General features: G+C 40.9%; 1 protein-coding gene across 1 annotated transcript in view; it reads left to right on the top strand.

The window, feature by feature from the left end:
* The first annotated feature begins 4,940 nt into the window (after positions 1-4,940).
* LOC103621074 (xaa-Pro dipeptidase-like) overlaps positions 4,941-12,036 on the top strand; it is a 22,823-nt gene continuing 15,727 nt past the window's right edge. The window contains exons 1-3 of the mRNA XM_008639818.2: positions 4,941-5,011; positions 5,133-5,316; positions 6,518-6,645. Coding sequence (XP_008638040.2) covers positions 4,986-5,011; positions 5,133-5,316; positions 6,518-6,645 — 338 coding nt within the window. The 5' untranslated portion in view covers positions 4,941-4,985. The remainder of the gene's footprint in view (positions 5,012-5,132; positions 5,317-6,517; positions 6,646-12,036) is intronic.

The following is a 12,036-nucleotide window of genomic DNA, read 5'->3' on the forward strand; positions in this document are numbered from 1 at the left end:
CGCAGTGCCTCGTCCCCAGCCGTGGGTTATCCTTTAAGTTGTCTTAGGTTTGGAAGTGATGCTTAAAGGTAGCTTGGATTACATAGCACAAGGGTTCTCCCACATTTTATAGCAAAAGTCAGCCATTTCTTCCCGTGCTGTAAGAAGGTGCCATTACAAATGTATCAAAACGAAGGGGGCAGTTTCCACAGTTACCAAGCACGGGTCAGGCTGGGGCTGGGCTGTGACCCGGGTCTCTGCGGGTCCCGTCCGGGCCTGGTGTCCCCAGCGCTGTGCGGGCGCTCCCTGCCCCGGCAGCACCTGCCCGGGGCCCCTGGGCCGGCGAGGTAGGAGGGACACGGAGCGGCGCCGGGACTTCAAGCTGTCAACTTTACAAGGGGCACTGAGCTGGCCGTGAAGAAAATACCCGCTTTATATGTTGAACAGCCGTAGTTGCTTTTACTGTTTGGTTGTATCGCCTATTTCCTTGTGCTGCTGTTACAGCATGGGCCTTTTGCGCTTCACATATGGGATGTGGAAACAGCACTGGAAATTGTTTAGGCTTCACGCTGATGTTGATGAGTGTGTTGCTCAAAAGAAACAAATAAATAAGGCCCAGTCAGTAAACAAGTGATAATTTACTGAAACGTAGTTTCAGTGGTTTCTCATGTTCATTGAAATCTGGATCCTCTCTGTGGGATCTCAGTAGAACAGAAATGGCAGACCCATGAATTTTCTGCTCAAAAAACCCAGAAGTACAAAAGGTTAACTGAAAAATGGTAGGAAAACCAGAAATAAAATAGGATTTTTGATTACCAGTGTGTTCTGGTGGTTGCTTTACAACACATCCAAAATGTTAGATGGATCATATGGCGCCAAAATGTAAGCTCTCTGAAAATAAAAAACTTCTGAAATAAATATTGAAAATCAGCAGCTCCAGGCAAAAGAAAAATATCCTTTAAACAAACAGATGTAGTTTAATGTTCCTAGCTATATTTCACTTGCAGTATAATAAAATAAAAGAGCTCGTCTGTGAGCTTGGGCCTAAGTGATCATAAAAATTGTATGTAACAGCCAGCAGGAAACTATCAGCTACTGTGGGAGGCCTTTACCAGACTGAGCAGTGGTTGAATGCTGGTACCAGACTGGAGAAAAAAATGAAGCTGAGCTTCTCTTGTCCTGTTTTGTTCTTGCAAGTATCCACTTTGACACTGGCTAAGGTTTATTTGCAGAAGCTTGCATAACTTCAAAGAGGCATGCACTACAAAGCAATGCTTGTACCAAATACACTTCTTTATCAAGTGTGTAACTTTACATGAAAGTTTTGGGTTGAGTTTGTGGCTGGAGATGGAGAGTTCTTGTGCTAACAGAAGAAACCAACCTTAAAAGACTGGCCAATGTGTTGTATTAATTCAATCCTGATAATTCTGCTGAAACAAGTCAAGAGGAGGCCACAAAGTTGATCAGAGGACTGAAGTGCCTCTCCTGAGAAGACAAGCTGAGAAAATTTGGGCTGTTTAGCCTGGAGAAGGGAAGGTTGTGTGTATACTCAAAGCACCTTTCAGTATCTGAAGGGACTGCAGGGAAGCTGGAGAGGGACTGTTCATCAGGAACTGCAGTGATAGGGCAAGGAGTAATGGGTAGAAACTGAAAGAGGGGAAATTTAGGCCAGATATTAGGAAGATATTTTTAACTGTAAGAGTGGTAAGATACTGAAACAGGTTGCCCAGGGAGGCTGTGGATGCCCCAGCTCTGGCAGTGTTCAAAGCCAGGCTGTGCAAGGCCTTGGGCAGCCTGGTCTAGTGGGAGGTGTCCTTGCCCATGACAGGGGCTTGGGATGAGATGATCTTTAAGGTCTGTTCCAACCCATTCTGTGATTCTGTGATTTGTGTGTCTTGTGGGATATAACTGAGTGATTAGAGATCATGGACCAAAATGAAAAGCTTGTAGTTTCTTTAGAGAGAATTTTGTGGCAGTTTTGTTCCAAGGCAAATAACATAGTTTTACACTGCTTACACTGTAATTGCATGTGTATTTGTAGGGTTTATACATTTGTGAGGCAGTTACATACGTGTACCCATTCAATTTATGACAAGTTGTTGAACAGCCAGTCCTGTGTGTGACATTTTTTTCTTGTGATCTTGAGTATTATGAGAGTTCTCTTTCCCAATTTTTATTTGCCATGGAAAGCCAGGGGTACAGCCATACGCCTTTTTGTAAGGCTTAAATTGAGTATTGCCTCTGAAAAGAGCTCTCTGTGTTAGCTGTGGAAAGCTCATGCATGGTTCATGTGTGCCAAGTGACCGGACCTCTGCAGGCAAAGCAGCACCTGTGGGTGTTCTGCCATGTTGTCAGTCCAACCATGGAGGTGCCATCTGGGTGGTTGCAGGAGGAAAAAAGAGAACAAGAGCTGTGGAGGAAGCAAGCTCCTCTAAGTTGAATATTCTCTCTAAAACCTAGCTGGTTTTCTCTGCAGAATTCTAGTTGGGAAGGTAGGTGTATTGCCTGGCAAGCTCCTGCTGTCTGAGGTATGAGTTAACATGGGTGCTCAGCAGAGAACCTGAGAAAAGAGCAAGAGTTGCAGCAACACTCAGCCCAGCCCTCGGGCCCTGCAGCCCTTTCTGCAGGGTCCAGCATGCTCTGTTGTTGTGATTTCTGCAGCAGCCTTAAAACAGGGACCAAGGCCATGCCCCTAAAGAAACTGTGCCAGGCTAAAACAACTGCAGAGGCCATGTTCTGCTGTGGATTAATACTGTGGCATCATATTCAGACAAGGAAGGTGGGATCTGTTATGTCCAAGGAAGAATATGCTTTCACTTAGAGAAAACGTGCAGAAGAACTTTCATTTTGCACTAGAATGCACTTTAGCTTTAGCATTAAGATCCCAGTAAAAAGCACACTTAAAGTGGCTTAGTAAAACTACTGGTAGGAATTGCTGCCTGACATAATTATTTCTCCTTGATTCTCATGTGGATTGTCAAAGGTTTTAAGTGTAATAAAAGCATTAATAGTAGACTTAAGGGAGATAAAAATGTGCCTTTGTAGCTGCTTCCTATGAGCTCCAGAGGGTAGGAATAGGCCTGGAGGAGAGAGGTCAGAGTTCTCTCTTCTTTTCTTTTTTTTTTTAAATCACAGAAGATCCCCAAACTTGTGAAGCAAGTAAACTTGCAATGAAGGTGACTTTTTTCCTTCCTTTGAAGCAAAACATGAGACAGGCTGTGCTACAACCTCTGCCTGTTTGTTTTTTTTTTTAATCAGCAGATACAAAAATCTAAGAGCAACATATGGTGTAAGGGTATCTGATGATGTTCTCTCCTCCCTTTTATAAATGTCCCTTAAGGTGAGCATATGATTTCCAGGCCCTTGCATGTACTTCAAGAGATTATCATGCTTGGAGAACAGCGTTTTCAGCCTCTTGTGCATTGCTGAATTACTGAGCCACAGCTTTGTACCTGGAAAGCCTTGCCTGTTTTTAGTTTAAGGTTCACTATCTGGCTCAAAACTTCTGGTAGCTTTTGCTAGGATTTTATGAACTTGCTTCCTTCTTCCTACGGGCATGGGTACCCCAAAACAAAAGCTTGTGCTGTTCTTCTGGGCTGTGCAGATGTGCTGCAGTAGGTAGACTGCAGCCCTTCTGATGATCACCTGCCTTGGTGCTGGGTTGTCACGTGTGTGTGGGGAGGAATAAAAAAAAACACATTTGGGTTTTGTGCACCATCAGCTGAACTTCTAAGCAGATAATTTGAAAATTGGATTAGCAAGAGCAGTCTTTTCCCTTCTAAAATTACTTACACTGTTATATCAAGTAGTTATAAGCAAATAAAATAAAATATTTTATTAGCTCTTTTATGCTGTGTCTGCAGTAAGAAATTATAGCGTTTACATTTCTGAGGTTGATAAAGTCTTTTAGGAGGTTATGCAGCTATAAATCAAAGGTTACCTTTCAGATTGCCTATGAAAGCTATATAATAATTAAGATGTGGAGCTTTGCTCCTCTGAGGTTAAGTCCTTTGGTGGTTGGTTCATTTCTTGTCATCTTAACATAGTACCAAGTTAACTGCACCCTTCTGGCATCTCCTGTAAAGCATAGCTGATAGAAAGTGACCATCCAGTCAGTCTTGGAGAAGCTGAGGTTGAGGGACAAATTGGACTTAAATCACAGGATTTTATGGATAAATTTTATTGATCATCTCTAATACTGAAGCTCCAAAGCACAGCTTTGCTATATTAAGCATAAAAACCCACCCCCAAAACAAACTGCTTTTAGATTCTTCTCGTATCATCTGGTTAAACTCCTCCCTTTGCTTCATATTGTACAAAAGCTATGGTGTTTCTACTGGTAAAGCTCCAAAAAGTGCACTTATGGATCTGAAACAATGTGAATGAATCAGCCACATATTGTTGAAGTACTTTCAACATCTGAAATTACTTAATAACAGCAAGCTCTCTGCTTTTAAACTGTATTCTCACAGTTGCAGCTCCGTTGAGTACAATCTTTCAGAAACTTTCTGGGCTGTCTCAGCACATTTGAGCCGCCTTAGGGACAAGTGGTGGTACCCAGTACATGCTCCTGTGGCCATGTGTTTGTGTTCAGTCACCTGCTGAAGCTGCTTATGTGCATGCAAGAATAAACATACATACATAGAAAAGAGATTGGCAGGTCCTGTGTGAGTATGGGAAATGCTGTTGTCCTGTGTCTGCTATCCATGATCTTTTCTCTCCACTCCCTGTTTCAGCTACTGAAAGTTTTCCAGAAGGACTTGCTGTAGTTTGCTAGACTTAATGTAAACTTCCACTTCTGTTTTCAGCAACTCAGAACTAATTTTCTTCCCTCCTGCTTTGCCTCTCCTCAGCTGACACAGGCTGTAGTCACTTTGTGTTGTGTTGCCTGTAGGGATGTAGTGAGTCACATGCCGTGGGTTGTAGCTGCAGCCAGCCTTGTCTGCTGTTGCCATCTTTTTCCTTTGGTACTTGTGTGAGCAGTGCTTGATGGTTGCTTGCGAGCGATGCGTGTGTACGACCTCTCTTCTCCGTAAGTGATGAGCCTCTTGTTAGTAGTGTTGAACTAAACTAAAGTAATGAACACTGTGCATCTAAATTGTGCTAACCACTGTCTTTGCCATTAATTGTCAATTAAAAAAAATCTCTTCTAGACCCTCCTTTTGGCTGGGGAATGAGACTTTGAAAGTGCCTGTAGCGCTCTTTGCCTTGAACAGAAGACGACTGTGTGAACGCCTGAGACAGAATAAGGATGTCCAGAAGAATTCAATTGTTCTGCTGCAGGGTGGAGAAGAAACCCAGAGATACTGTACTGATACTGGTATTGTGTTTCGCCAGGTAAGAGCTGAATCAAAACTTCAAATTGAGAAACTCTCTTCAACTGTGTGAATTTTTAAATTATTTAAAATTCTTTTCCCTTTATCTCTCAGATGTGCATTGTCTTGCTTCACTTAAATAATTTGGCTTCTTTATAACATTGCTTCTTCAGCTTTGAGTTGCTCTCACTTTCAGTGCTTTAGTGCAGGCTCATTATCTGGTTTAAAGGGCCTAAACCTGTTTAAGGCCTTAACTGCTCATGAGTGTTTGAATCTAACCTTGAAGACAGCAGTGGAATATTTCTTCATTTTTTCAATCTTGTCTGTGACTCAAACAACAACCTAAGCTGAATTAATTAATAAAAAAGTATACTTATGGTTTTATAAAACAGCAGCCTATCTCTTGGAATTTACAATGCGTCTTCTTAAATTAGACTCTTATGTGCCCGTGTGTTCTTCTGTCACAAATAGAACTTAACAAGTTCTGGGGATGTTGGTGTGAAAGAACTCAAATGATGCATATCCCATATCCTGCATGGTTTCTGCAGCACTTTGTTTTGTGAATTTAATTGAGCTGTTGTATGTTATGAAGAAACAAACTCAGTAAATTCTACTTTGGATAGCGCGTATCTTAATGTAGTTATTAGTCTGGTTTTAGAGGAGATGCACCTTTCAGGGCACTAGAGCATACGTCTGTCCTTACCAGACTTAAATCCTGTGTTGTTAGGTGTTTTGTTGTTTGCTTGCTTGCTTGTTCTTAAAATAACTCTTGGCTAAGGGCTGTTCCTAGTGCAGCTTCCTTTTCTCTAGGGAAGGCTGGGTTTTCACTTCAGCACTCTGCTTTTGCAACCCAATGAAGCCGCACTCTGCTTTTGCCTTGTCTCTTGTGACGTGATTGTTTCTCCCTGATAATACATTCCCTAATTCTAGATTGGAAGAATGTATTTTAATGTGTAGTGTGTGTTTATTGTGCTGAGTTAACCTGCTTATGGTAGCTTATTAATCTCTGATCCTTTCCAGTTGCCAACAAAGAGATTTGTATTATTCTAACCTAAAACTAACCAGTCTGAAAAGGTTTAGACCTAAACCACTTCTTCCCCTCCAAAAGCAAGAGAGATCTCTTCCAGATATGTGGAAATAGAAATTAATATGTACTGTAGTGCATTTTTAGAGCTGGTAGAGGTGAGGTCTTTCTTCTAAGAATATATTTTGTTTTAACCTAGGAATCTTACTTTCACTGGACTTTTGGAGTAACTGAAGCAGGCTGCTTTGGAGCAGTAGATGTTGATACTGGAAGAAGTATGCTTTTTGTTCCACAACTCCCTGAAAGCTATGCTGTTTGGATGGGAAAGTAAGACCTATCTTTTAACTACATTCCAGTGTATCTGAGTACTTCATATGACGTAACTGTCTGTAGAGTTCCAGCGCTATGTCATTTAATCAGGTTCTACCAAATAATGCGGTGTGAATGATATGTACATAGAGTGATACATACAGAGATACAAAACATGATCAGTTGATAGTGATCATCTGATATGGAATGATCTGCCACCGTTCGGAAAACAGTACCCTTAGAATTGGAACCCATGAATCTCATGGTATCTCTGAGAGGAAGGTGAACCATAAAGAAAAGTCAGTATCTTGTGTTAAGCCCAAGGAAGTTAAATAATAAAGCAGGCTTTTTCAAGCTGCTTTGCCAGTTTGCAGCAGCCTTAGCTAATGAAGCTTTTTGAATGGCATAAGGTAGTTTAGCCTCTCTGATAGTTTTTTTTTTAAATGAACTCACAGACTGGGAAATGTGATTTTAACGCTATTCTATGAGTATGCCATAAACATCTCTCCATCCACCTGGGGAGTAAATACTGCACAGTGCCACAGTAGTGGAGGAATTGATTTATTTATGCATTCATTTATTTTCTCAGTCTTAACTGTATTTATACCCTCTACCAAACTGTAAATTTTTGTATCATTTACATTGTCTTAGAGCACTGGATTGCTTCTAATTTAAACTTTTGACAAGATGCTTCACTTCTAATTGAAGCTATCACTTATATTTTAATGCTAATTTTGGGAAAAGGAAAACAGTTGTAACTGATCCCATGTGCTGAACTGTGCCAGACCATATGGTAGGGCATGGCTGCTGTCTTCTCAGAGAACTTACATGAATATCACTGTCTCAGACCTGTCTGGGGACTGAAATTGTGATGGCATAAAAATCTGCATACTGCTGTCTGAAATATTTTAGCTGCAAGCCACACCTGTCTGGGATGGCAGGTTCTGTAACCCCCATGTGTACTCTCAAATCTGTTCCCACTTGGTGCTTGTTCCCACTTACAGACAAAGTTTTTTCCTATCCTTGAGTTCTCTTCTGCTAGTTCAAAACAGCTATTTCATACCCGCACTGATTGTGCCTAATCTAAAAAAGCTTAAAAATATTACTGAAATTTCAGCATCTCATTTTGCAATCTCAAACAAAATATTATGGTGTTTATAATTAGTGGCCTTTTTGATTTGTTTGTGCAGTGTGGATACAAATATGCTGCTAGCAAGAATTTTTCTTGCTTCTTTCCAGTCCCGTGAGATATTTTTCTCTCTCACGGAAGATATTAGTAGAGTTCTATAAGCTATGAACACCTGTGACCTTGCAAAACCTTTGTTTATAGTATAGTAGAAAAATATTTTGACAATGGATGTTTTAGGATTTTAGCCAATCACCCCAAGGGGTGGCTGATCCTTTGACCAATTAGACTATGAAGAAAAAAGTCCATAAAAGACTTGTAAAATAATTAAATAAAGGAGTCTTGCTGCACAATTCCTGCCTGCTGGATCTCTCTTCTCCTCCCTACCACTGCAGGATACCACAACAGTGCAGCGCTTGTTATCTGTCCATTTGCAGAATTACACGTCTAGTTAAAAGTGGTTTATTGTCATTGTGTCCTCTTGCAGAGTATAACAAATAGTCTTTGTTGTTTTCTAAATTCTTCTCCTTACCCTTCCTGATTCCCTCTGTTTTAATCCTGTTTTCTCTTCTGTCAGCCGTGGTCATGTACTTTTTCTGCTTGTCAGAAGGAGGATGGATGAATAACTCATTTGTGAGTCAGTAGCGGTTCTGCTTCGTAAGTTGGTTGGCAGTGGGTACTGCACACAGCTAGGTATTGTGTTCCTTCCCAGAAGATTCAATTTTAAGTCAAAATTAGCACTGAAAGAAACACAAGTAAGCATGCCTTCCATCCACTGCAGTTTATCTACTGCAGTTTGCCTTGGAAGTGCTTACTGCTGTGCCTGTGGAAGGTGCTATCTACCCACTGAAGAAACAGTCATTTACTATCAGCGAAGCAGAAATCAGTGTAATGTGTTGTGTGGTATTTGTGAGGTTGGTGTCTTACAGAGATCTGCAGCTGGTCTGCTAGTTCATAGCACAGGGTGGAGTTGCTTTGCCCAGTGTTTATACTGCTTTCTATTTAAGACAGATGTGGGAATTTGTGAATTTAGGCAGAAACACATTCTCTAAAAATTAATGCAAAAGGCTCTTTACTGTTATGCCTTCACTTCTGAAGAGCACATATTTGAGTTGCCTTTGAAGCATAGCATGGAAAATGTGTCCTTCAGAGGGGTTAATCTTTTTACCTTGAAGTAATACAAAAATGGGTCTTTTTGACTCCATTCAGATTGCAGTCTTAGTTTGGCCAAAGCCAGTGCAGTGTCTGAGAGTGTTTAGCTTGGAGATTAGCAGACCATAAGTTTACAAATGAGACCATGAACACTGCAATTTTTCCAGCCTCACCACTGCACTTGTTTTTATGAGTGGTGCTGCATGCTGAGGTGGTGCCTGGGAACTCTGCAGAACAGGTGGACATGGAGATGGTGGATGCACCACTCTGGGCTGGGGTGAGCTCACAGCCCAGCACTAAGCAGTACTCTGGTGTTGAGGGTGACTACCACTTTGGAAGTGTTACCGATCTGGTAGGGCTTCATGCGGAATGTGTATGCTCTGAAGATTTGTAAATAGTTGTAAGGTTACCTTTCAGAAGTCCTTCAAGCTAAAATAACCTCTGCAGTTTTAAAAGGAAGGAGAGATTTAATTTAACTCGCAGACTATGGACCTTCTCCAAAAAATCCACAGCCTTTTAAGGTGGCAGTTGCAGAATTGTTATGAGAGTAGTTGTAGGACTGGTGGTCCTGCGTTCATGGAAGGGATCGCAACAACGTTGCTCTGTTTTTAAATTATGGGTGTGGGCATTTCTCCAGATGCTGGGCCAGCCAATTTCTTACTTGTTGGCTGGAAAAACCTGTTCAAGTAAGGGAACCACTTTGCCTGCCTCTTGACTTGTACCTCTGCCCCTGTCCCTCCATCATTTGTAAGGCAGACACACAGACTCTGAGAATGACTCTGAGCTTAGTGGGTGGCTTTTCTGCTCCAGAATATTTTTCTATTTTTAACTTTAGAAGGAAGAGTTTAAGAAATGAGTCCAGTAATACAGGATTGTGATGAAGGCTTCAGCAGTGTAACTGTTTTGTAAATGCCCCTCTTTCTTGGTACAGTCTTACCTAGTCAAGTTTGTGGTGCAAGAAAGCTGTTAGCAATCATTTCTGTTCCTAGAAAGCATTGAGTTGGTATGACTGCATGTCTTCACAAAGACTTCAGTTTTGCTAATTAATGCTGCACCTGCTATTTACCTCCTTAATTATAAATGACAGTACTAGTCAGTGTGCTGATTAAAGGTATTTTATAAAGTAAAACATGCTGTACAGCAGCTGCTTTATGTGGAGAGCATGCCAAAATAACTTAATAGCCTTTGCACATAGAGTGTTTTTAATGGAAGACAAAAAATATTTAAGCGTTTCGTGCTCTAACATTAGAAATGCATATTAAATGTATTATTGGCCCGAACAGTAAAATAGTACTGTGGTGCCTAATTTCCTGTGCGGTTTCCTGGGTTTTCTCTGAAGCTCTGCTGGATGACTGGTAAGTATTGCAACTTTAATCCAGCATTGCACCCACTGTAAGTAATGTTTTTCCATTAATTTGATTGAAAGTTGTCTCTGTGTTCAAAGTTGAACCTTGCAGTAGCACTTGGAGCTGCAAATTTATTTCTCAGTGACCTAATGAGGAAGCTCTTTAAAACACTGTCATAAATTTTAAGTAGGTTGCAACTGAAATCAACCTTTGGTTTTGGTGATTACACTTGACTGACATCAGCAAAGCTGAGTAGTTTTACTGCCTTTTGAAAGAAGTACAGAAGTGTATGGTTGGGGTTTTTTGTTTGTTCGCTTTTTTCCCCTTAGCACTTTTGTAAAAGAAAGTAGCCTCTCAGTCTGTGGGGGCTTTTACCTTTCTTTTCTTATAGACTTTTTGTGACTGTGAAAACTAGAAGCTAAGAAATTGATTTCTTGATCTCTTCTTCTTAATGGAGATTGGTGAGATTTTGTGGCATTTGTATTTTGAATAACTGTGAGTATTAAATCGTGCACAGCATGGTATGTTTATCTGACTGTATCATGGTGACAGAGACTGGTGCACTAATTACCCTTGGTCTGGCGATGAGACAGCAAGGTGTGTGGAAGGGAAGCTGACAGTGGAGACAGCTCTTTGGAAAGATAGTGCAGTGTGTGGGGGGGTTATAGGGAATGAACTCCAGATTACCTTAATTGCTCTTCTTGATGTACATTTTGCAGGAATGAAGGACGTCTTCTACAGGAGTTTTATTAATGTGGAGCATACAGGTCCTCTTCTCCACAGCCTGCTCCAGAGCTATGTGTTCTTTGGTTTTACCTTCCAAACTGATTCGCCATCTCCTGCTTTTTTTATTGTAATTTTTTCTCTAAAATGAAATATGCTTTTCTTTTTCTATGTCTCTCAGTTTGGTCTTTTACTGTAATTTTTCCCTTCCCAGTACCCACTGAATCTTTATTTTGCTTTTTAAAAAAAACCCCAGGTTTTAATCACTTTAGGTTGTCTTATTACTGTTCAGTACCAACTGGCATTGCAGTTTATCTGAAAGGTTTGTTACCATCTGGAAATGTCCTCTGTGGATCTCAAACATACTCAGTTCTGCTTCTGTTTCTGAGTAGTGTCAGAACTAATTTCAATCTTTGCACTATCCCACTAATCAAGACTTGCAGTCCATTTCTGTTTATTGCTTTAACTTCTGGGAACATCAGTGTAAATTGACACAGCACTTTTCAGTGTGGCAGTTGGAGGGTTTCCCACCCTGGGGAATGCTCATCTTTTTATTTATTTATTTTTATTTTCTGCTTTAGGCTTTTCCATTTTTTATTATGACTAGTCATTTGGTTTCAGGTTACATTGTAGTGTTTCTGTCCAAGCCAATTTGAGTTGATTTTGGAGAGTAAACAGTCTTGAGAGAGATTTTTGTCAAATATTTTGCTATTATTCAGATAGTACATCTGTTGCTTTACCCTTCATCTGATCCTTTCAAAACTGCACAATAAAGCTGGGCCTTTGATTGACGAGACTTACTTGTGTAATTCTCCAGGCTGCTTATTTTTCATGATTCCAGTTCTCTCCCTGGTACAGTGATTTCCATTTCTTGTCCCCCATTCATTTATTATTGTATGTTATAAAATCACAGAATAGCCTGGGTTGGAAGGGACCTTCAAGATCATTAAGTTCCAAGCCCCCACCATGGGCAGGGACACCTTCCAGTGTCCCAGGTTGCTCACAGCCCCATCCAGCCTGACCTTGGACACTTCCAGGGATGGGGCAGCCACAGCCGGCTCT

The sequence above is a fragment of the Corvus brachyrhynchos genome, unplaced genomic scaffold, assembly GCF_000691975.1.
Source record: "Corvus brachyrhynchos isolate BGI_N302 unplaced genomic scaffold, ASM69197v1 scaffold1358, whole genome shotgun sequence".
NCBI classification, from domain to species: Eukaryota; Metazoa; Chordata; class Aves; order Passeriformes; family Corvidae; genus Corvus; species Corvus brachyrhynchos.